The following is a 24,586-nucleotide window of genomic DNA, read 5'->3' as shown; positions in this document are numbered from 1 at the left end:
ACCAACATAGCGTATGAAAGCAGATACTGATTTTCAGGGTAAAATCTCTACAAGTGGTTTGTGAGATGCTTGTTTGTATATGGAAGACAATGAGTAGCAAGTCTTGGCCTCATGCAGTTTTGCTCACTTATTGGTAGTGATGGAAATGCAGGGAAGGGAAAGCTTCATGGCAATTATACTCCTTATGCAGTCAATCAAGGCACATAATTTTGGTCTCAAAGGAGCTTAAAGAGGCAAGCTGTAATATTAAGCGCAGGCTACTACTTGATGATCAGGCTCCCTTATCCCCTCATTCTCTAATTTGCTACTGTGACTAAAATCATACATATATGGATACAGACCAAATTGTAATGTCCTTCTACTGATGTTACAGCTGCTAGAAGACAACTGTTACACAAAATAGTGTAGCCCGTATACCTTTGACTGTATTTTTTACTGACTAACACAAAATGGAAGATAAAGTACACGCTATTAATTAAACCTTCAAAGTATCTTAGCTGGAATACTTTCAAAGATTTGTACAAACATATTACTATAGAAACATTTGACTGTCTTGTACAGTATTTCTATCAATCGTTAACTTTAAAGAATTTAATGAAAGAGACTGGATTTAATGAAGAGAAAAAAATTATGAGGAAATTAAAGAGAACTTTTTCTGAAATAAAAAAATAGTTTCATTGATAACATCATGTTTCCACATAAAGATTTTTTTGCACTTCTAAATTTATTTTGGTTTATAGACAATTATAAAGATCTGTAATAAATTTTGTTTGCAAATGAAATGACCTACCAAAATTATGTATTTTTTCTGAGAAACCTAAAGCAGAGCATTCAACTTTGTATTGCTTAAACAGAAAACATAGCAGCAGATTTTTGAGATTCAAAGAATGGATGACACACATACAAAATTGAAATACTTAAAACACTAATCTGAGGCACATGACATTCTCAGTTTGGAACCAAAATAGCTTGAGCTTTCTGAAATGCCATGTCAGAAGTCAGACAAGTACTATTTTCAATTATATATCTGTAAATTTAGGGCAAGTGAGTAGGCTTTGCATTGATAGAAATCACAGGGGTTTGTCCATATTATGTTGCATGGTGTTTAAATTAAGGAAGTTTAACCTTCAATCTAATTAAAATAAGTTATTTTTATGGTGATGTGACCAAGAGGACTATTTACTTAAAATTTCAAAAGCTCTTATAAATTAACCTGTTTCTTTCAACAGTTCCTTACTGTTTCAGCTATCTATACTATAATTCCAGCTTTCTAGCTACTAGCCATTACTAGGGCATTTTACATGGAAGCATTAACTCATAGTGTTTGCCTGCATAAAATAGACGTATCCTACATACTACTGCACTAAAAGATAATAGCTACTGAGCAGTTAATGTCACTTACAAACCTGTGACAGGAATAACATTTTTCCATTGAGAGACCCATAAGTGGTTACTCCTTTGAAAAATATCTGCTAGTTAGAAGAAAGGCAACAACTGATAGAAGAAATTTAGTCGATGGCTTCTTTCATTTAAGCCTCTTGACGTTAAAAACAAAACCAAAAACTAATTAAAAAAAAATAAACACACACAAAACCTCCCTCACATTGTAATCCTGCTGTTGAATCCCCAGAGGTTATTACTTTTCTTTCACATCTATATACAAAACACAAGAACACCCCAACACCACTCCCAGCCAAGCAAAACAAAAACTGCTTGACTAAATTTAGAAGTGTAAACATTCACAGTTATTTCTGATAGAAAAATAGTAACCTTGAAATCTCTAAATTCAAAGGACTCCTCTCAAAGTTGAAAGAAATCAGAAAACCCAAGTATGAAAACATTTTTGATTAAAAACTGGTTCTGTTATGGAATAGACATGAGGAAAAATAAATCCTATCTTACTGATTTCAGAAAAGGGAAGAAGTTATGTTAAAATATGATACCTATATGAGCAGTGCTAGTAAAAAACACTCTGAGAAAGAAAACAGCTAAAATCCCCACTTCCATTCTCAAATCACCTTCAGGTTAAACGTGTCAGAAGTAGAGTGCTCTATTACTAGAAAATGGGAAAAAAAAACACCCAACCACACCCCAGAGAGTATTCATTGTAAAAAAAAAATCTTCCTAAATGAGACTGTGGTGAATACGTCTTTCTTTGAACAAAAAAAAAACTACACCCCCCCCCCCCAAAACCAAACACCGCCACCACCCCAAGAAAACAAACAAACAAAATCAAACACAGAACATTTAGAAAACAGTGCGGCTGTAAATCAGCACTAAACATCAATATAGAAAGCTGACTTGTAAGCATTTAATTATTAAAGGTAATCAAAGTAAGGAATATCATGCAGTGTAATTCTAGACTGGAAATTAATATTGCCAAACTTAAGCCATCCAGGTAGGTATCTGACACAATTTTTCTAGCCCTTTTCTGTAGTCTAGCAGACAAGTAACTCCAAAGGGCTATTCACCCAGTTTTAAAATAAGGAGGGACAGCTATAGGTTGACATTAGAGTAAATCCAAGGATTTTAAGGCATATACTGTTATACAAGAAAATGCTGTCACATGATATAAAGTACTGCAGGAGCAAGTATTTACAGAAAAGCTGCTAAATACTCAAAACATATTCACAGGTTAGTTCTGTACTAGTTGCCTTATAAAGCACAAAAAATGCTCTATCTTGTATTCTGTTTAGTTAGTCAGAAATGTGACCGCACACTTAGGCTGAACAGAATGAAGTCTGCAACACTGACTCAGTAGTGCAGCTATTAACGGTGAAATAACAACCTAAGGAAGATGAATACAGGTCCTTCCTTTCTGCATAAATGATAAATGGCACCTGAACTGTTAACATTAACAAAGACGAAACTTCCCTGCAATACCAGATTCAAAGGCCCCTGAGATCTATGGGAATAATCTCATCAACTTCAGTAGGATCTGATCTGATAATACACACTTCATGTGCATTAAAGGAACCAAAAAGATTATTTTAAGCACACACAATTATTATCACCCAATTTTTTGCACTTTATATGTTTCATTAGGCTTAATACCTCTGCCTGACCCTGTGATATATCACTTGTGCTGCTGGCAAATACATGCTTGTTCCCTTCTTTTTCCCCTGCACTTTTCTTGAAGGTCTAATTTTCTATTTTGTGCAGAATTTACTAACTAAATGAAGTTACTGCTGATTTCTCTGGTGATTTTCCGGTAAGTATTGGGCTTTTCATGCTCTGTCTCTGGTAGTTCAAAGAAAACATGAACAGGTACTTCTTGTTTGCACATTGCTTGTGGCCTGTTGTCAACCTCGCATCCTCCTCCCAATTTACGGGAAGACCTCTGTTACCTGTTCTCTACCTACATTATGAAATCCATTCATCCCATTTAGACATGTTTCAAAATCCTCACATTGTAATCCTGCTGTTGAATCCCCAGAGGTTCTTACTTTTCTTTTACATGTATATACACATATGCACTTTAAAAAAATTATTTTATTTTTTAAATTTTAAATATATAAATAAATAATATATATATTATTAAAATATGTTTATTTTTAAAAAAATATTCTGCTTTATTATGCATCTTTCTGTACTTTGATTTTCAGGCTTTGTGGGTTCTGCCTTCTGTTGTGCTCCTTCACTGTCATCTCAAAGGATACCACAGGAAGTGAAAAAGTTTAGTGTTTATATGAAGAATTCCATAGTCAGGGTTTGCAGATGTACAACAAGAAAAGGATACACTGCACATCATAGACAACACTAGACCAAAGGTCTGCTCTGCCTAGTGATGAGTTGTGAAGTCATGATTATTGGCATTTATTTCTTTGTACACATAAGATGTATAAAATAAGCTGTACTTTCAGTAGTCCTAGATCCTTGATTGTGGTGTAAAGTACAGAAGCACGAGCAGTCTGACCTCCCTTATTTCATACCAAATTCATCACTTTCTCTTCTCCCTCTCAGAGTAATGCACAATAGTACCAATTTAACCAACTTCTCAACCACAAAAGTCTGCAGTATTCCTTAGAAGTTCAGCTTAAAATAAACAGTTTCCTTCATATTAATTACTTATGGAAATAGATTATGAATGTTAAAATCATGGAAATAGTTCTACTATTTCAGATAACAAAGCCCCTATGTGTGTGTCCATCCATCCTCTCCCATCCCTCCCCCCTGCTTTTCCTTTTTCTCCCCCAGAAGTGAAGGAAACAAAAAGAAACAATCAAAACAGACTAATTCAGGCAATGGGCAATAAAATATCTTAACTCTTCTCCTTCTTATTCCCTAATTTTTTACAATATTTGTAACAACTTTGATGCCTTGTAAAGGATTATGTCCAGAGGCCCTAGATAGAGGCAATTCTAATAGTACCAGCTGTAATACTTAATACTAATTAAATTATAAATTTCTTTCTATTATTTATACAACATTTCAGCTTTTCTAGTCTTTCATCCCCTTGTCTCCCCTCCCCCCACCCCCCTTTTAATTTGGTGAAGGATGCTACCTCACCTATAATTTATGTTAACAGATAAAAATTAATTTTCTGTATATATTGGATGATTTGTAAAGGAATCAAAATCAAATTATATCACATTATCAATGGAGAATATTTTCACTTATTAAATAAATGACAGATGCAGAATTGTGTATGAACAGTTCATAAAATAAGATAAACTGTAAGGAACTGATGAGAAGGTTAAATCACTTTTTAGAAACAGATTTTTAGATTAAAGATTAAGAAAATAATAATATAAATAATAAATCAATGAAGGTATTAGAAAGGTGTGAACATAAAATATCTGTTGTCATCGAATAACATCCCTCTTGAGGTAAAAGGGCCAATAATCCAGTTAAATACTCATACCCAATTTCTTGAAATGGCAAGAGGAAAGTTTAAGCAGATACCTCCCCTGCGGGAGCTTTCTGTTTGTTAATTACACTGTAGCTAAAGTATGTAGACACCATCTGTTTCACTCAGACAACATTATAGACTCAAAGAAATTATAGGAAAACTTGAAACAAAGTTGCACAGAAGTATCTTTTTCTGCCTTCCATCTCCTCAAATGTATTTCATTCTGCTTAGTAAAATAACATGTCCATACAGCAACAGTGTATTTGTGGTTCTGTAGCTAGCTATACATTATTTTTAAAATCTTCGGTTTGGGGTGGGTGGGGTGGGGGGTGTCTCTGCAATTCTAATAAGGAATATAAACCCAAATTGTGCAACACCAAATATTTGAGTGATTTTGTGAACGTTCGACTGAAGAGTAAGAGAAATGCTGAGGCAGTTAACACTTCATGGATCCTTCAAACTGTCATCATTAGATCTCAACAGACCGCAAAAACATGGAATATTAAATAAAATACCTCTTCTTTCAGATGAAAATCTAAAACCTCTTTTCAGGTAAAGCACTGGAAGTACATCAGTAGCTGCTTTATGGCTTTACTTCTATGTCCCCTTCATTTTTCCTTGCAACTCCATTCCTAATCTGCATCAAACTTTTTCCTCTAGAAAGTATGTATGTGAAAATCTTCCAAACAGGCTCTGGACTGGGGTAAGGTGGTAAAATTGCAAAAAATATCTTGGAGCCAAGGAGATAAAAACTGTTCATTGGTTCAAAAAACATCAGATGGAACAGAGGCACACGTTCACTACAAACTAAACGTATTTCACTTTGTTGTCTCATTTACATGCTCGTTCTTCCTTCAAATTACTGTGTGCACATGTATTTGTCATACACATAGAAAGAATGAGGATAAGGGAAAACAAGGGCTAATAAAACCACCAAGCTCAGGAAGCACAAGAAGATAAATATTGTTTTCATTAAGAAATGCTTTGCCAACCCATGTTAGAAACATTGCTACTGATAAACAAAACTATATTTTGTTTAGATATCGCTAATCTTGAAAAAAAAAAAATTCACTGACCAGAAAAAAAAGGTCAAAATGAGTCTCACACAATGATTTCTTCCATTTTGGCACTAAAAATGTCTAAAGGGATTTAATAACAGTTAAGTAACTGTTTAGATTTGTCATCATGCTGCCTGTAATAAGATGAAATAGTGCTAGAAGGCAACAGGGAGGACACCGCTGTTCCTGTAGTGTTATTTCCCATTTCATCCTATACAAGCACAGCAGGAGTAAGAACTCTGCACAGATGTCTCTGAAAGCAGAAACTCTTATTGATTAGACAAGGGTGGAGGCTTTAACATGCCTACATCACCTCCTTTGTGAAAAAGACCAGTCATAATTATGAGTATTCTGGCACTGCCCCAGCTGCCCTTGAAACAAATCCAAACTAGCAAAGGGTGTGATTTGTTGTTTTGGGTTTGTTTTTTTTGGTTTGTTTTGGTTTTTTTTTTTTTGGGGGGGGGGGGGGGGTGTGTTGGCTGGGTTTTTTTGGTTGTGGTTTTTTTTCTCTTTTCTTTTTTTTTTTTTTTTTTAAAGATAAAAATACAGCTTTACAGCATATGTGTAAGTCTGAGCCAATTCTTTCCCTAACAAAGTCAGAAATGCTGTCAATGATTTCAGTTGTTCCTGGCACTAAAATTATGTCTGAGTGAACTACCTTATAAGAAGAAAAGAAAAAAAATAAAATTAAATTCATCTACTTACTTGAAAACTGTATGGCAAATCCAGATTTGCTGATATAAAAATCGGTGTCAAACTGCATAGTTACTATGTTGAGTGTACTGTGAATGCCTTCAGGAACAAGGGATCCACTAATTTCTTTGAGTAACATCTCATTCTCAGGTGGACCATCCCAAACTCTTAGAATGTCATGGGATGCCTCAGTATCAAAAGCAAGAAACTGGAGGCTGAAAGAAAACCATGATTTTCTTGTCAGCTTTCATATTACTCAAGAACAATTTTTTAATGACAAAATTAAATCAAATAAACAAACTTTGTTTTCCAAGGGTGCCACAATGTTTCATACTTTACCATTGGGTAAGTAAAAGCCCAATACAGAAATGCATTTGAAAGAAAAAACCCTAACAATTTGTCTAGACAAAATAACATATAATTTTAGCTATTCAAATAATCTATAAGTATCCACACAGTATTTTCAGAAAATAGTTTTATTTTTCTTAAGACAACATTATGTATCACATTCTCATTAAAACAAGTTAAATAGAACTGTACACTCATGCAGTTAGTGATATAGTGTGAATAACTGTCTAACTACAAAGAGCTACTGAAATGCAGCATATTTTGGGTTTTGTTTAAATACAAACTCTTCCACTAAACAGTTCTGCTTACTCTAGCAGTTTGTATATGCTCAGTCTCACAACTTTGGCATTAAAACTATAACGAATTTTAAGGACTGATCTGCATCAGCATTTATTGAAAAATAGATAGTTTCAACACAAACCTACATTTTCAAAGTCAGAATGCCAAAAACACAGGTCTTGACTTGCATCTTAAATTTTAAACACTAAAAAACACTAAATCCTTTCTAAACCCTTTTTTTTTTTTTCCCCCTCAACTGTACAGGTAAGATTTGGTTATTATATAACCAAAAAGATTTTTTAGAATTCTAGGATTTGTTTTCAGTACCTGACAATATTTCCTGGGTCTACTTCAATCACCCACATGCAGCGCAGATTATTGTCATAGGGAAAAGGATAGCCAGGAGATAAGATTCTTCCTGATGATTCTCCTTTAAAACGGCCTCCACATTCAGCTAATAAAAAAAAAATAATAAAAAAAAAACACCAATATGTAATGTGTTATTTGTAATTCATTAACAATAGTCTTCCAACTAGTCACTTGAGCTATCAATTTATACACCTATTCTCTTGCTGGATAAGTAACATAACTAAACTGATTGTATGCCCTAGATTGTAAGACATTATATAAGGACTTGAAGTGCATTAGGAAAAGAACCTGTAAAAGTGGTTTTATTTGAATATTTTTGTATTTGCCTTTGGCACCTATGTTTTTCTAACAATTTGGAACAGAACATAATATTTAGAAAACGTGTAATGAAAGGAATATGGATTGTTACTTGCCAAAATGAAACAAACCAAGAACACCATGTCACTCTAAAGCAACAGAGTTAAATCAAGAAAACTAAATAAATCAGTAAGTATGAAAAAAAAATTAAAAAAAAAGGAGTGAGAGAGAGAGGAAACACACTACATAAAAGCAGGCTATTCAGAGAAAAAAAAGAAATAATCAGCCTTTCAGCCTGGGAAAAAAGCTTATAAAACTTCTTAAGCAAAACTTGTCGTCACAGTGAAGCTGTAGTATTTCTTGGAGGATAACAGAGGGTAAGTAAGTAGGTCTCTTTTAGACAGCCTTAGCCAGTCATTTGGCAAAAGTGAATATTTCATAATAGCAATACCTAATCTTTGAGAAAACCTGATTTTTTTTAATGTAGATCCCTGAGACCTTTAAAGCTTTCCTATTTTACTTTCCTTCCTTTTAAAGTCCCTCTAATGCTTTCTCTCTTGTGAAGTGCAAAGCCAAAATAATGCTGTGATTAGATCTCTTGGTATAGTTACAATGTAGTTTTATTTTGATTTAATATCACGTAAAATATTTAGCTTTATTACCTTATGATCTATGAGTTTCATGACAAAATATAATTGAAATGTTACTCTTGATGGATTTTCTGACAATAAAAGTAAATTTGCTGAGACAAGTGGTCTTTCATCTTTTTAAAGCACTTTGGCAATTGGTTAATTCTGAAAGACTCTTTAAAAAAATATCTTTCACAATTATTCAACTCAGAGGGTAACGGTCTACTATTCTTCCAGTAAAGATATAAATATAGTAGACTAAAAAGAAAAAAATTCCTCACTACAAACATAATTAAATTTAAAATTAATTACATTGCATGAAGAACCACTGAACAACTACAAGTTTATAATTCCTAATTTTCACAGAGGGTAACCAGTTTGCTTTTTTGTTATGATTTTTAAAGGTTCCCTCTCTCTTCCCAGTGGCTTATTTCTGCCTCTCCAGCAAGCTTCCAGCTCCCCAGTTTTGCTGGTTGCTGAATCAGCTGTGCAAGTGGTGACTTCTCAGAAAGCATTCTCCTCCCAGGTTGCAGTCAGATGTAACAGCACAAAATCCTTTTTATCTTACATCTCCAGATTGCCTACTTTAAGACAAACCTAAGAACCTTAATTTTGCCTGTGTCAATGCTAAAAATTATTCTAAGGCTGTCAAGTTACAGGAAATATATATTATACTACATTTCTTCCTGCAATACCATAGACAGTATGCTGTATTGTAACATTTACCACATTTGAATTTTATGATTACTACAACTGCTTGAGAAAAGTTTTTCTATTGTCTTGTCAAGTCTCACATTCTTCCATAAAAAGAGACCAAAACAAGAACAGTAGCATTTTAAAGCCAATTTCTGATAGTAGCAGCAAGTTAAAGTGTCTGTTGACCTATGTTGCTCACAAATATTAAGGAAATAATTTTATTTGTACGTTCCAACCTAAAATGTTTCATGCAAAGCATCACTGTTTTCACAGATTCTTGGGGTCTGCATGAATAATCTATAGACTCTAAGAGATCTTGTGGTGGGCTTAGACCAAGTTCTTGTAAGCACGGAACTTGAGTGCATACACCTACCTGACTCATAAACAAGTACTCTGGAAATAAAGGGCATCAGTGTCGGGTTTTTTTCAATTTCCTTCCATAGCAAAGAAGCTTCGTTTCAATCTGATTCTAACTAAAAGTGAACACTGAAGGGATTCCTATAAACCAGGAATGTTAGGATAGTTTAACTGCTGATTCATCTTCACCTCCTTAAATTTAATTCATTACCGAATTTAAAGTATCAAAACCTGATTTTTGATCATGGATGAGTAAGAAGTGTTCAGACTCAGGCTTTTATTTAGACATATTAAAGAGATATCTGAAAGAAGTCTCAGTCCTATACAAAAGCTGTTGTGATGCAATTTTGTTTTCTTTGAGGAACATTGCTAATCTGAGCATGCTTTTTCTTGTGATCTTGTACCTTTCTTAACTGCTCTTCTGCTTCCTGGTTTCCTTCTTGCCAATTTTCTCATGCTGTACTATTACTAAGACTTCATTAATCTTTTACTATATATTTTTCAGCCCAGGAAGACATAAACTGATACCTAAAACATTTTATAAGATTCGTACCGCCTATTTTTAGGAGAATTTTAAGGCATCTGCAATGATCCTTAATTAACATGAAAAATCAGAAGGTATTTGGAATGCAAGATCATTATTTACAATTGGCATTCAAAAACATTTTGACCTCTGAAACTTATCTATACAAAAATTCACTTGTTTTAATTAAAATTCTTTTAAAATCTATTTAAACAAACCTATAAATATCCCAGCCTGGGATGGATACTACTGCTGATACAGACAACAGCTTTACACACTCTGGATGCAAGTAACGTGTTTTACTACTTGGCTGGAGAAATACCTAACTAATATAAACAAAATCAATAAAAAAAATGTCTAAGCTTATTTAAATGACACCATCAATGTACTTTTGTTTGCTTAATGAAGAGCAATACATACAAATATATGGTATTCTGAACTGGATGGATAAATTATCTCCCTGTGAATATCAGGCTAATAGATATGTTTTCAATAAAGTTAATTTAAAATTCAACAAGTTTACACCAAAGACTGATTCACATTCTAAATAGATTTACCTATACAAAACATTTTTGAATAATTATAATGTAGTTTTCACAAAGAGTATGGTGGCAGTGCAAAACCTGTGTCTTGATAAAGACATGCCAAAGCACAGTTATCTGTCAAAATTAAATCTAAGCACAAGCTGCATTTCACCCCTTGCTTCCCCTACTCACTCAATCCCAATTTTCTCAAAAAGGAGATAAAAAATAAGAAAATTACTAGAATATTTAATTCTTGTCTTCTTTTCTCTCTCCCATGGAAGAACTTGAGCCTGTAGGTACCTGCACAGCTTATAAAGTTATTGTAATACTGTAATAAAGTGTATAATATTGTTATATTCATCACAGCTCCATAACAGAAACCAAGTGACAAAAATACAACTCCATATGTCTTCGTATTTTTTCTTTTTATTTATTTTACAATATTTATATGTGAATAGATGAAAAAATTTCTAGCCTAATGATATTTAGACACAATTAGGAAAAAAAATACTAATTTTACAACCCCTCGTAAGACATATATGGTCCTGGTTTTCTGATTATGCTGTCTTTTTTTTATGTTGACTATTTGCTGACTATAAATATTTTTTCATGTATTAGGAATTTCAGTATGCACGAATGTTTAATAATTACTATCTTTTTCAAATCTCAAAAAGACACCACCATTCAAATAGACTTAGATGAGATCTATGCAGAGAAATCTGTAAGTGTATGTGTAAATAGATCTGTATACATATAGATCAGATTTCACATAGATCTAAAAATCCTTACACTTTCTTATGTTCAGATAATAGTTTAAGTAAAGCAAAAAATGAAAAATAAGAGTCTAATACCAATACATGATGGCAAAGGATAGTCCCATGCCCTTCTTTCCCCTGTCATACACTTCAGAAGGCTACTTCCATGGAGCGTGTAACCTGGATTGCATCCATAAATTATGGTGCTTCCAGCAAAATGGCCTTGGTCACTGATTTTATATCCAAACTGTGGCACACCAGGGTCCTCACAATGTGAAAGCTCAAAACCTGTGGTAGGAAAAAACCATTGTAGTTACAAAATCAAATAGATAAATACATTAAAGAAATTAAGAGATTTTTGGTTTACCAATGGAAATCAAACATTTTCAGACTTAATGTAACATCATGTTTAAGGTTTCTTTTCTGGTTTTAAACAGTCTAAGTAAAATAATTGTTTATATCCGTTAACTTAGAGCATGCAAACCAAACCGTGTCATAACAACATTTTTCTTAACAGTCTGAGGAAGACTGAGAAGCAAATTCATTACTGTTATCAGTCAGTTCTAAAATTTTTTGTTAATTTATAAAATGGCAGTTAAAGTGACTGTTCATTTACTGTGACAACAATCTAGTTTGTGAATAGATGTTTAAAGGCTCAAACACAAAACTGCATAGCAGATTTGTTTGTTATTGTTCACAGCAACAGCAACAACACAACAGCACCTATGGCACCAAAGAAATACTGTTGAATTCACCAATCCCTACCCTAATCCTGCATTCCGTAATTTGTAAATTTGAAAAATACATGCAGGTAGCAATTATAATGGTGATATAGAGAATCCAAGCCAAACAATTTGGACATTTTGGAGAATTAAGACATGTGGAGCAAGAATTAAACAAAAGGAATTACACATTATTCAGAATCAAGGGAAGCATATTAACATTTAGGGAAACACAAACTGTAAATTCAGAGGAAAATTTTCTATTCCAAATAAGGTATTATTTTATTAATGGAGTAAGAGCTCAAAACCTCATCATATCCAAAAGTAAATGTATTTTATCAATATTTTGCAGCTCAAAGTCTTTGTAGGTAAAAAAGGACTTTGCGTCAAGATCGATATTCTATATTTCATGGCTTGAACAGATGTACTCTACACTGGGTAAAAAGCTGGCTGGATGATTGAGCCTGAGTGGTGGTGAATGGTGTTACCACCATGGGAGCTGGTCACAAATGATGTTCCCCAGGGCTCAGTATGGGGGCCAGTCTTGTTTAATATCTTTATCAATGACCTGGACAAGGGGATTGAGTGCACCCTCAGTAAGTTTGCAGACAACACCAAGTTGGGAGGGAGTGTTGATCTGCTTGAGGGGGAAGGGCCTGCAGAGGGATCTGGGCAGGCTGGACAGATAGGCCGAGGCCAATTGTATAAGGTTTAACAAGGAGAAATGCCAGGTCCAGCACCTGGGTTGCAACAACCCCACACAACGCTACAGGTTTGGGGAAGATGGGCTGGAAAACTGCCTTTCCGGAAAGGATCTGGGCCTGCTGGTTGGTGGCTGGCTGAACATGAGCCAGCAACGTGCCCAGGTGGCCAAGAAGGTCAATAGCATCCTGGTTTGTATCCAAAATAGCGTGGCTGGTAGGACTAGGGCAGTGATCATCCCCCTGTACTTGGCACTGATGAGGCCGCACCTTGAATACTCTGTTCAGGTTTGGGCCCCTCACTACAAGAAAGACACTGAGGTGCTGAAGCGTGTCCTGAGAAAGGAGGGTAATGAAACTGGTGAAGGGTCTGGAGCACAAGTCTTATGAGGAGCAGCTGAGGAAACAGGGGTTGTTTAGCCTGGAGAAAAGGAGGCTCAGGGAGATGTTACTGTTCTCTACAACTACTTGAAAGGAGGCTGTAGTGAGGTGGGGTAGGTCTCTTCTCCCAGGTAACAAGAGGAAACGGCCTCAAGCTGCATCAAGGGAGGTTTAGATTGGATATTAGGACAAATTTCTTCACTGAAAGGGTGGTCAAGCATTCAAACAGGTTGCCCAGGGTGGTGGTGGAATCAACATCCCTGGAAGCATTTAAAAACCATGTAGATGTAGTCTGGCATTAACAGTTGGATTGATGATCTTAGAGGTCTTTTCCAATTTATATGATTCTCTATATATGTGACATGGCGGCAAATGAAGGGTTTTTCATGTCTGCACTCTTCAATAAAATGATTTACACAATATTTGTCCATCTAGTCAACAGCAGGTAGCTATTCACAGTGTCTCCTCAGGTACTGAATCATTACTATTGATTGAAAAAAATACTCATTATTTTATTTTACAGGCAAAATGCTTCAGGTTAGATAAGGCTGTTTGCTCACATAAGAAATAAAATAGGTCAAATGTCGTAACTTCCCAGTTCTTCTCTTCCTTCAGCTTTTCATTAAATAACCTCTGACTGAAAAGGGCTTACCTCCAGAAGAGCCTCCACAACCTCTGAGCTGAACTTTTCTCCTTCCTAGTTAAGCTATTGCTTCCCAGTACAGACTGCACTGCAGAAGCTCTGAAAGAGGTTAATGTGAGACCCAAATGAAGAACACTGCCAGTCTGGATACTTACTGACGAGTTAGAATTTTCCGTCTTCTAAGAAAATTGTCGATCACACTGTGTGAAAAGTGTGAGGGACTATAGACATTCCTGCCTGGCCGGAGGGCAGGCAGGAGGGGCGCGCCCTGCCGTGGTGGCTGGCACTGCCCGGGGCCCACAGCCCAGCGCGGGAGTCGCGTAGGCTGAGGCACGGTCACTCGGAGGTGGTTCTGGCGGGGGCCGGGGACACGCCGGACCCCAATACCACCCCCGACTCATTTCGAGAGTGTTCCACAAGGCCTGATGTGCAAGCGCATCGACACCCAGGGCCTGCCACAGGGAAAGTGCTGGGCAGAGACTGAGGATATAAAAGGTGTTGCCCGCAGGCTCAGGTGGGCGCCCGCGGCCTGAGGCGGCTGCGCTGCTGGACCGTGCAGGGCCCAGCCGGGTGAATGCATCCCTCTCATCCTTTCCCGCTCTATTTCCTCGTACACCTCCAGTTTACACATCCCTACATCTGAAGCCTGAGAATTCAAGTTTTCCGTTTCCTTGTGCCATGTGTTTAAGAACCCAAGTTTACCAATCCCCTTTCCTTTGCCACATACCAATGGCAATAAGCAAATTGACCAGTAAAAGCTGCTGTTTTACACCAAGTCTCTGAGTAACCCGTTAGTCCTTGTTGCCATGAGCAGAATTTAAACCAACCTTTCCCTTCTCCAACCAAGTGGGACAGAACAAAAACAAACTAAAATGCGCCTTGATCCCCAAGATGTCCTCATCTCTGGATGGTCTGCTTATAGACACTGAACCAACTGATCTTTTTAACTGATTACTTTCCTTTTGAGTGTAAATATGTAACTGCACTGCCTAATTGTAGGTACTAGCAGTGTTTTTGCCACTCTAAGTATATTTCAGCTATCCACAGAGTGCTGGCAGCTGTGGCAACAGGACCAAAAGGAAATCTGTATCTTTCTGGAGAAACAACTGGTAGCTAGGGGCATAGTGAAGGGGATCTGGAATGGCAATAGTTGGCCATTTTAGAGACCTGAAAGAGCACGAATGCTTACAATGTGTCGTGGACACAGAATGTTTCATTAAAGCTTGTGGGGATTTTGTTTACGGCTTAAAAGCATCACGGTAAGTTCACAGTACTTTGGGGAAGTTTCATTGTCTACATCCATGCAAAACAAATATTGTCTGTGTTTCCCCAAATGGGAAATGGCCAATGGGTGATGATCAGTGGCACAAAGTCTAGTTCTAACTAGTAAATAGAGGTGTTCCCTAGGGGTCAATACCATTTCCAATCTTGTTCAACACCATCATGAATGATCTGCATGGTGGGGCAGAGTGTACCCTCACCAAGTTGGCTGATAAGACTAAACTGAGAAGAGTGGATGATATGCCAGAGGGTTATGCTGCCATCCAGAGCAATCACAACAGGCTGGAGAAATGGACCAACATGAACCTCAGGAAGTCCCACAAGGAGAAATGCAAAGTCCTGCAAATGGGGAAGAATATCTCCTGCACCAATATATGCTGGATGCCACCCAAATGGAAAGCAGCTTTGCAGAAAAGGACTTAGAGGGTCTGGCAGATGCCAAGCAGAACATGCGCCAGTAATGCACCCTTGCAGTAAAGACAAATGGCAGCCTGGGCTGCATTAGGAGGCACGTTGACAGCAGGTTCACAGAATTGATCCTTCCCCTCTATGCTACGCACTGTTGAGGCCACATCTGGACTTGTGGTGTCCAGTTCAGGGCTCCCCAGTACAAGAGACATACGGAATTAATAGAGTCCAGCAAAGGGCTACTACGATGATTAAGGGATGGGATCATCTCTGATGAGTAAAGGCTGAGAGCACTGGGACTGCTCAGCCTGGAGAAGAGAAAGCTCAGGGGGGATCATATCTATGCATATAAATCTGAAGGGAGATTGTAAAGGAAATGGAGTACACTGAGTTTGGCTGGGATGGAGTTAATTATCTTAGTAGCAGCCCATATGGTGCTGTGTTTTAGATTGACTAAATCAGTGTTGATATACCAATGTTTCTGCTATTGTTGAGCAGCACTCTCACTCTGCCCCCACATCAAGTAGGGTAGAGATAGGTAAGAGGCTGGAAGGGGACACAGCAGGGACAGGTGACCCCAGCTGACCAAATTGATATTCAGGCCATATAATGTCATGCTGAGTAATAAAACTTGGGGATAGTCTTTCCAAATGGACCACTGTTTAGGGAGTGGCAGGGCATTGGTCTGCTTGTGGGAGGTGATGAGTGATTGAATACCTTTGCATCATTTGGGTTTTATTTTTCTCTTCCAACCTACAAATACCTACAAAAGAAGATTCAGCACTGTTCATGCTAATAACTATTCAGGCTAGGAAAGTATATTCTATGAGAATGCCTGTCTCAAAAGGCAGGAAATGCTAATGATAAGGTTCAAGTGCTGGGCTTGGATGTATCTATATAAATAAGAAAAATGAAATACCTTGACATTTACATAGTAACACAGCACTGGAGGACCTATCTTTAATCACAGGGTACAGTTCTATGCTATCACAGACTATTAGGTGGTATAATTATTCAACTTTCAGCTGAAAAATAATTACATGCTTGTATTATCTGGAAATATTTTCTTTCATTATTATAGACATTATTTTTATTAGAATTAGTTTTAAAAACATGATGGAGAGTTTTTGAAACAAGAATATTTTTTGAACAGGTGAAAGTGAATTATTTAAACACAGGGAGGAAAAAGGATGTTGACAGATGCATTGTGCAATTACTTTATAATACTGTTCTGCTTGTTAAAAAAGTTCAGCTTTATATAGCAATTCAGCAATGAAGAAATAATTATATGCTAAATAAGTCATATACACTATGTGTCAATAGACATGTAGCAATCACATAGATTTTCAGAAGTCACCACTTGATAAAATAGTGTGCATTGCCGTTTCCTGTATACCTTCTAAGCCAGTGATCTGAAAACATTTTTCCCCTTTTAATCTTATAGTTTAATTTTTTCAGTTTACATAGAGGTAAGAAGTTTTTGTTAGGTATCTTTATCGTTTTGGTTCCAAATTGAGTTATTTTAAACAATAATCCAAGCTCAGAAATTGCTAGTCTAATGCAAAGTTAGTATTGGAAAGCAGTCTTAAGATGGAAATGGTCTTTCACTTATAAATTATCTTTATGAAATAGTGCTTTTGGTTGCAAAGTTAAGACTACTCACATACTTAAATATTGCTATGTGATTATACAATTAACTGAAAATTATCCTTTTTTTTCCCCTCATCCTTTCCAAGACTGAAAAAAAACCCCTTCCAAATAATGCTTGGAAAAAAAAATACAGTGGTTTAAGTAGCAAACTACACAATGTCCTGTGAAAGCAAGGTTTCAGTATGCTACATGTTTTGTTTTTGGTTGTTTTTTTTTTTTACAATTATGAAACTGTATTTTTTTGATGAGTGATGAGTAATTTGCTTTGATTTTATCATTATTTATCTTTAGACTGTATTTTCATCTTATGAGCAAAAACCTTTCCTTCTTTTAAAATCATAAATCTATTATGAATGTTTCCTCAAATACTTACTGGTATACACAAGTTGAAAACCTTCATCAGTGCCCTCCATGTCTGAGTTAAATTCCAACCACAAGTGATTTGAAGTACTACTTAGCGTCAGGCCTCTTAATGATGCCCCAGTGTATGCGCCCAGCAGGTGAGCAGTGTTGTCTTTGCCATCATAGATCTGTAAAACAAATGCAAGTTTTACAGTTATGAGGAAAAAAATATATTTGATTTACACAATAATTCTGTACATCTCCATTAAGAGGGAGGACAGTTCTGCCAAAGGAGATCTATTGCCAGTCAAGCCGAAGTACTATCTGGATATGCTGTTTGCCTCTCTTGAGTTGTTGATTTAATTGTGGTGATTTTTCAAATGCACAATTTTAAATACGGCAGTTCATTTTCCTCGTAACAATAGAAGTGGGCAGAGGTGCCATATCAGCTCAGTGTTTTTAAACCTCTGTGTTTTGACTTTCACTGCCAGTATTGTAATGCTAGTCACAAACCAAAACCAAACGAATTTTGTGTGCCTGTGTCTGCCTCAAGTTACTGAGGTGGCATAATAGAGAAGCTCACATCTACCCAATTTTAGCTCATTAAATAGACATATATATATATATATGTAAAGAGATGTTCAAATAAAACTATAAAGTAAAAGGAGACTAGGAAATAAAATAAATTTAACAACTGCTTTTGTAAGTTGAAAGGGTAATGCAATCTATATGTAAATTGGAATATAGCACATTTATTATTTATTTTTTCAAGAATTTTTATTTTCTGCATTTGAAACAGAAACTTCTATCAGACTATTAAATATATAAAACAATCTTTCTCAGCAAATTTCCTTACAAGCTTGGTTGCTTCAAAACTTCAGTTATTACATTCCTATCATATCTAAAAATAGTTAAACTATAACTTAACAATAATTGGTAACCCAACCACTCTGTCCTGTAGGATAGATTTAGTGGCTTCTATAATAACTACAACTTTGGTAAATGGGTTTAAGAAAATTTTCACTTGTAATTGACACCTGAATAATTTTCAAATTGCAATATAGAGAAAACTCTAAAACTTTAGTCAAAAAAATAAGGAATTCTCTCCAGTTGTAAATAAGATCTAATTGTATCAATTTTTAATGTAATTAAAACTTGAATTTGTAAACAGGAGTCTGTACCACAATGAAATCAAAACAAATACACCAGCAATAGTAGTAAGGGAACAAAGTGGAAGTGAAATATTATGATGCCTGTTCCCCATCTGCGAGAATGACTTACACACATAAATCTTATTTTACAGAAATCCTCATGTCTGTAATAATAAGAAAGACCTAGATTTAATGCTGAAATAAAACAAAGAAGCTATTTCCAGCCATCTCTAATGAATAAATAATTGTGCAGCAGTTTAAGAAGCACAGCAAAATGACTTGGTATCATTCCGTGTCTTTTTACTGAAACAAGCAAATAAATTCCAAGCAAACTTCACATTTAAATGCCAGTGTCCTTAAAAAGCAAAAATAATAAATTAAAGCAAAATAAAGGTGCAATTAATGCTTATTAACTAAAAAGTAATTAAAAATATATAATAGTATTAACATGGATTTCTTCATTTTATTTAAAACATCTTTAGAACTATATTGAGCTCAGTAATCATGCCAGAAAACAAACAAACAAACAAACCATCACCAAAAAACAAAACAAACCAGAAAATTAGTTCTGAAATGAACTTTGTTCTGTTTCAGTAACTGAAAGAAATGCATCTATTCCAAAAGAACTACTGCTATCCTGCAGATATATTTACATCATGACAGACTTAAAAAAACCAGCTTGAATTTGATACTCTTTCTCCTAATCCATCCAAGCTATTTATAACTAATAACACCCAAGGATTCGGGATTTATTTTATTTTTAAACACTACATAAAAGTAATCTGTTTCCTGCTATGTGTGTATCACTAATAATTAACCAAAGGAAGCTCTTAAGTTATACCAACTGTCTCACCGGAACTTCACATAAGCCACTTCATGATACACATTCTCTTCATATTAGAATTTCCCCACACATTCTTTATTGGCAATTTTGTTAACAGTCCTACCATATTAAACCTTTCACATTGGCGCACTGACATATCTCCACAGTTAACACTAATTCTACTTAATGGGCTAACTAGCTGTCCCACTGTGTAATACTTCTAAGTCTATATCATTTATATGAAAGAACAAACTTTAAAGTACCCTAACGCTTCAGAAACTCTATAATTCTTTGAGTATGATAGCTTCATTTGGTTGAGGGAGGGATGTGATTCATTTGAACATTAAATACTAATTTTTTTTCTTTTGGTCATTGACTTTAAAATACTCAAAGTAACATATACCCCTGTTCTTGAGATAGTGGAGCCTCCATTAGGACAATAAACGGATGCATATTTTGTAGTATAATTCTCAATTTAAGTCATATCTTTTTTGTGCTTCATTCAAGTTAATGCACACTAAATAGATATTTCTAGATGTAATTTAAATCATACAGTTTAAGTTGCAAAGAAAGTAGCAACAACCTACATTCTCTTGTGAGATCTGCAGAACCAGCATTTTCTTTCTAACTTTCCTAAAATAGGTGGCAGTTTCGCTAAAGATTTGGAATGAGTTAGCAATTCAGCTTCAGAATTCAGAAGATGAGATTATATGCCATTTAAGGTAGCAATATTATTTTAATTTTAATATAGGAATATTCCTTCTTATGGGCCTTGCCAGCACATCTGAATTTATGTCACTTGGGTTCTAAATGTATGGATAAGAGCAATCATTATGAAAATATTATTTGGAGGGATGCATTTTCTTTAAAGTCAGCATGTAGCATTAATGCAAAGATAATTGATTCATGACTTTATAATGCCTGAATATGCCAGCAACAAGCTATTCAGAAAAGAGGTCCATCTTTATCAGCTATTTAAAGGCCTGATCTGTAAAATGTTTAATTCATGAAAGAGGAGCAAAGGCACAAAAGAACTGTATTAATGTTTCTCACAACACAATGATATTTTGAAATGTTACAGGGAAGGATGCTAATAGAGAACACTGTTTACAGATATGTGGTTGGAATTGATAGATGTAACGTTTAATTTGGGGAGGAAGGGTTATGTTTGCATGTATAGTTAGAGAATAAATAAAACTTCCTAAGCTTTCAAGAGGCTCTGTTACCAACAAATTTTAAATGGAAATTAATGGCCTTTTTCCTGCTAACTTATTTAATTCCATAAAATTTTAGCAAGGGAATAGTATGAAGTGAATGTATTAAATTTGTGCATTTTAATCAAACTATTTTTGAGATTTGCCATTGAAACATAAAAGGCATATGGATATGAATATCTGTGCCTTTATAAAGGGAAGAAATAACATGAAATCTCAAGATCAGAGCTGAGGCTGTCAACACCCTGTCAAACATATCATTTATATCACATGCAAATAGAAGCACTAATATAAAGACAGAAAAGGGTCCATATGTTTGGGTTTACACACACACACACCACCACCCTCCCATTTATTACCTATTTCTCACTCGTGCTTTAAGGATGATATTGCTAAAAGGATTATGATACCAGGTGTGGAGATTCTTAAGAACCAAATTAGCAAAACCCCCAAACATTACTTCCTTTCAAAATCTTTGCATAAAAACCCTTAAAAACAGAATCACATGCACACATTTCAAAGCTGGCCTACAGGTGAGACAGTAAACAAATGCAGTAAAACTGAATCCTCCATATTTTGTAGGAGCACAGAGTGCTGAGCCAAGCACAGGGGAAAGGGGGACCCTTCATGCCAGTTCTTCTATTTGTTTTACTGACACACCGTTGACTGCCTGTTGCTGTACTGAGTGTTTAGTAGAAGGAAAGATTACTTCATTACAGTATCAAAAATAAAGTCTTTGGTTTTTTTTCCCCACATAGGTGCAATCTTATCTGGCACATCAGCTCTCACTTTACATACTGCCAAGCACATAACCTACTACAAAAGGAAAAAAAAAATAATCCCCCAAAACAACTGCTGTACTTTTTCCATCTCAGTCCTTTTTATACCTGGTGTTCCTTTCTTTTTTGTTTTAGATTCGCTTACAGAATCTGCCTGAAGTTTTTTTGAGGTGGGTGTTTGTTTCTTTAACATTAAAAAAAACCTACTCAATAATAAGCACCATGCATAGGTACATTTATGTTATTTATTTATGTTGAATTCTTTATTTGTTATATTATTTATGTTGAAATGAACTAAAAATAAAGAAAACAATCATATTATCTTTGTTCAAGCTTCAGTTTTAATAAAAGATGCCTTTCCCCCAGTAAATTAGAAAAGTATATTAGAAGATCTTTGCCATAGAAGAATACTTCCTACATTCAACTGATAAAGTGTTCACCACTAACAATGGACTATTCACACAAGGAGAACAATGGCAACTCCATTTCTTTCCCAGCAGATCTAAAGGGTTTCCTTACAGCTATCAGAGACTACAGAGTTTACAAGCAAAACTGGTGGATGGAGATAAAAGCAGGGGAGTGGGGGTGGGGGAGTGGAAATCAGGTAGAAATGTTATCATACTTTGGAAACCATGTATTGTTTTTTCCCTGATACCTACCTTGGCTGTTTACTCTAAAAATTTTGAATTTTGAAAACATATTGCACAAACTCAATTATCTACAATTACAAAGGAGGAAACAATTGCTACACAGATCCTGAGATTTATATTAAATGGATTAGCATACAGTGACTATATGGATGTATTCTTCATATACCCTGTAACTTTTACAAATATTAAAACAAGATGTGGCACTATCAAGAGCATGTTATAGCCCAGGGCGGGAGGGGAATATAGATTTATATATTATTTCAGAGTTTCCAATAAAAAACAAACAGCCAAACAATAAACAAACAAACTACAACATTAATGTAAGTAGCCAGAGCAGTTACATCAAAAAGACAATTGCATACTAAATGAAACAAATGAAAAACAAATTATATGTTCTGAAACCTCTGTTCTATACCAGTTCAGAATTGATAAATGGGCACTCCTCCTTCTCTGCCCTGGGAGTAACAGTAAGGGCGGTGATTTATTTGTGTTAAATATGCTGTTTTCCACTAACGCTCTATTCCCAGTCCAGCTGTTTCATTGTTTCAATCACCGTGCTTGTCAGGTATAAATTTGATCCATGGTCAGTTAATTCATGTGGTAGGCAGCAAACTCCCTGACTTGATTAAACAACACATCAAAAGTTCTGTAGACTATTTACATCTTTTCAGACTTTGAATGGAATTTTATCTGCATATCTCTAGTAATCTAAAATACTAGCTGAAAGAAAAAGTAACACAAAGTATATGATTAATTCCTTTGCCAACATTTTCATCTATCAGTTCTGCAGAACAGAGACTACCTATTTCATAACCAAATTCTGTAGCTAAAAAACTGAGCTTTAACTATGGAATACCATGGGGCTGCATCACTTGTGTTTGAAGAAAGGAAGCCCTGTCTGGAAGCTGTTGTTTAAGAACCTAGATTTCCAGGCAGTGAATTCCTAACCTTTCCTAGTTCATATTTAAAAGGGAACTGTAATTTACCATACATCACTCAGCTGTTTGCTGCAAGACTGGATGATAATCTGATTATTTTCTTTTTTAACCTCCTTCCATTGCCATTTTTAATTCCAGAAGACTTTGTTATTCTTTACCTACCTCAGAGATTTCTTAGCATTTGGTCAAGGCATTAGTATTTACATTTATAACAAAGTGGTATATATTTGATAGGATTACAGCATTTGTTGATGATTATTGATTCACTTAAAAACTAAAGTATAACCCTAACATCCTACTCCTGTAGCCAAAATTGTATTCTCCACAGTCAGCAAAATAGGCAAATTATGCAGTATTTTCCCTTTTTTCATTTTAGTTATCAGTTCCACAAAAATAAAAGGAAGTTTCTGCAAACTTATCTTCAAGGATGATTTACTGGGATTAATGCAAATCAGTCTAAGAGAATACCAGAAAAAAAAAATGCAGATAACCCAAGACTACTTTTCTGATCTTGAAGATATTAATAGTAAATACTAGGCATATTTCCAAGTCAGTCACACAACAAATCTTCCACTAATTCTTTTTCAGCTCCTGGAGGTGAGAAGCAATCAATAATAACAGAGATCAATATACAACTTCAGAACTGGTTCCATGAGAAGAGTTTTGGAATTTGTGACTGCTGCTTTGTATTTCCTGAAACAAGACTCCTTTATCAAATGAACATGTGAAAAAAAATGAGTCTGGTGAGATTAAGACCATTTGTAAGACTTTAATCTGAGAGATGAGGCAGGACAAGTTACAATGGGTTCCACAGATATAATTCCTTGCTGCAATACTAAATGTCAAGTGCCTCTGTCTTGCTACATTGTCAGATAAGCTGAAAAGTTATAATCACAATAAAGAACACTTCTTATATGTTTATTTTAATAGATTGAGAGGAACTTCAGCTCATTATTATAATTCAAGGATGCTGACATGAGAAACAAACACTTTATTTACTAGATATTTTCATCTAATAGATACACCTGCAAAACACAGCAAATATTTCTGCCATTGACATTTACAGTTGAGTGGTGGCCTCCCTCCATTTAAAATTAATTTGGCATTACTTTTAAGTTCACATTACTTGAGTAGCAATATTGAAGTCAAATTCTCTTTTATAAGCCTCTGAGTTAGTATTTTCTAGTTAAACATCTGCAGTGCACATGGCTGGAATGGCACTTGAGAAATCTTATGTGCATAGATCTTTTCAAAATTGTATCTGCATTAAATGATTAAGGAACAAAAAAAGAAAAAATGTGAATGCCTTTATTTTCATATTCATTTATATTTACGTAAAAGTTTATATTCATATAACTGTAGCTTCCTCCCTACAGTGCTATGACTTTTACACGAAGATAATAAGAGTTGAATGGTTCCAACTGAAAAGTTCCTGAGTAAAATGCACCAATGTACTTTTCCTGGCTGGGCATCTTAAATATGGACAGAAGTATTAGGACAGTGATTTGGGTGGATAAGAATTC

General features: G+C 35.3%; 1 protein-coding gene across 3 annotated transcripts in view; it reads right to left on the bottom strand.

Moving 5' to 3' along the window:
- CSMD3 (CUB and Sushi multiple domains 3) overlaps window positions 1-24,586 on the bottom strand; it is a 726,530-nt gene that overhangs the window by 230,677 nt on the left and 471,267 nt on the right. For all 3 annotated transcript variants that reach the window (XM_055706136.1, XM_055706138.1, XM_055706139.1), the window contains 4 exons: window positions 17,540-17,696; window positions 11,477-11,668; window positions 7,558-7,684; window positions 6,616-6,818 (listed from right to left, as the gene is read on the bottom strand). In XM_055706136.1, coding sequence (XP_055562111.1) covers window positions 6,616-6,818; window positions 7,558-7,684; window positions 11,477-11,668; window positions 17,540-17,696 — 679 coding nt within the window. The remainder of the gene's footprint in view (window positions 1-6,615; window positions 6,819-7,557; window positions 7,685-11,476; window positions 11,669-17,539; window positions 17,697-24,586) is intronic.

This window comes from Falco cherrug, chromosome 3, assembly GCF_023634085.1.
Source record: "Falco cherrug isolate bFalChe1 chromosome 3, bFalChe1.pri, whole genome shotgun sequence".
In the NCBI taxonomy this organism is placed as follows: Eukaryota; Metazoa; Chordata; class Aves; order Falconiformes; family Falconidae; genus Falco; species Falco cherrug.
This window is presented reverse-complemented; position numbering and strand designations above follow the sequence as displayed.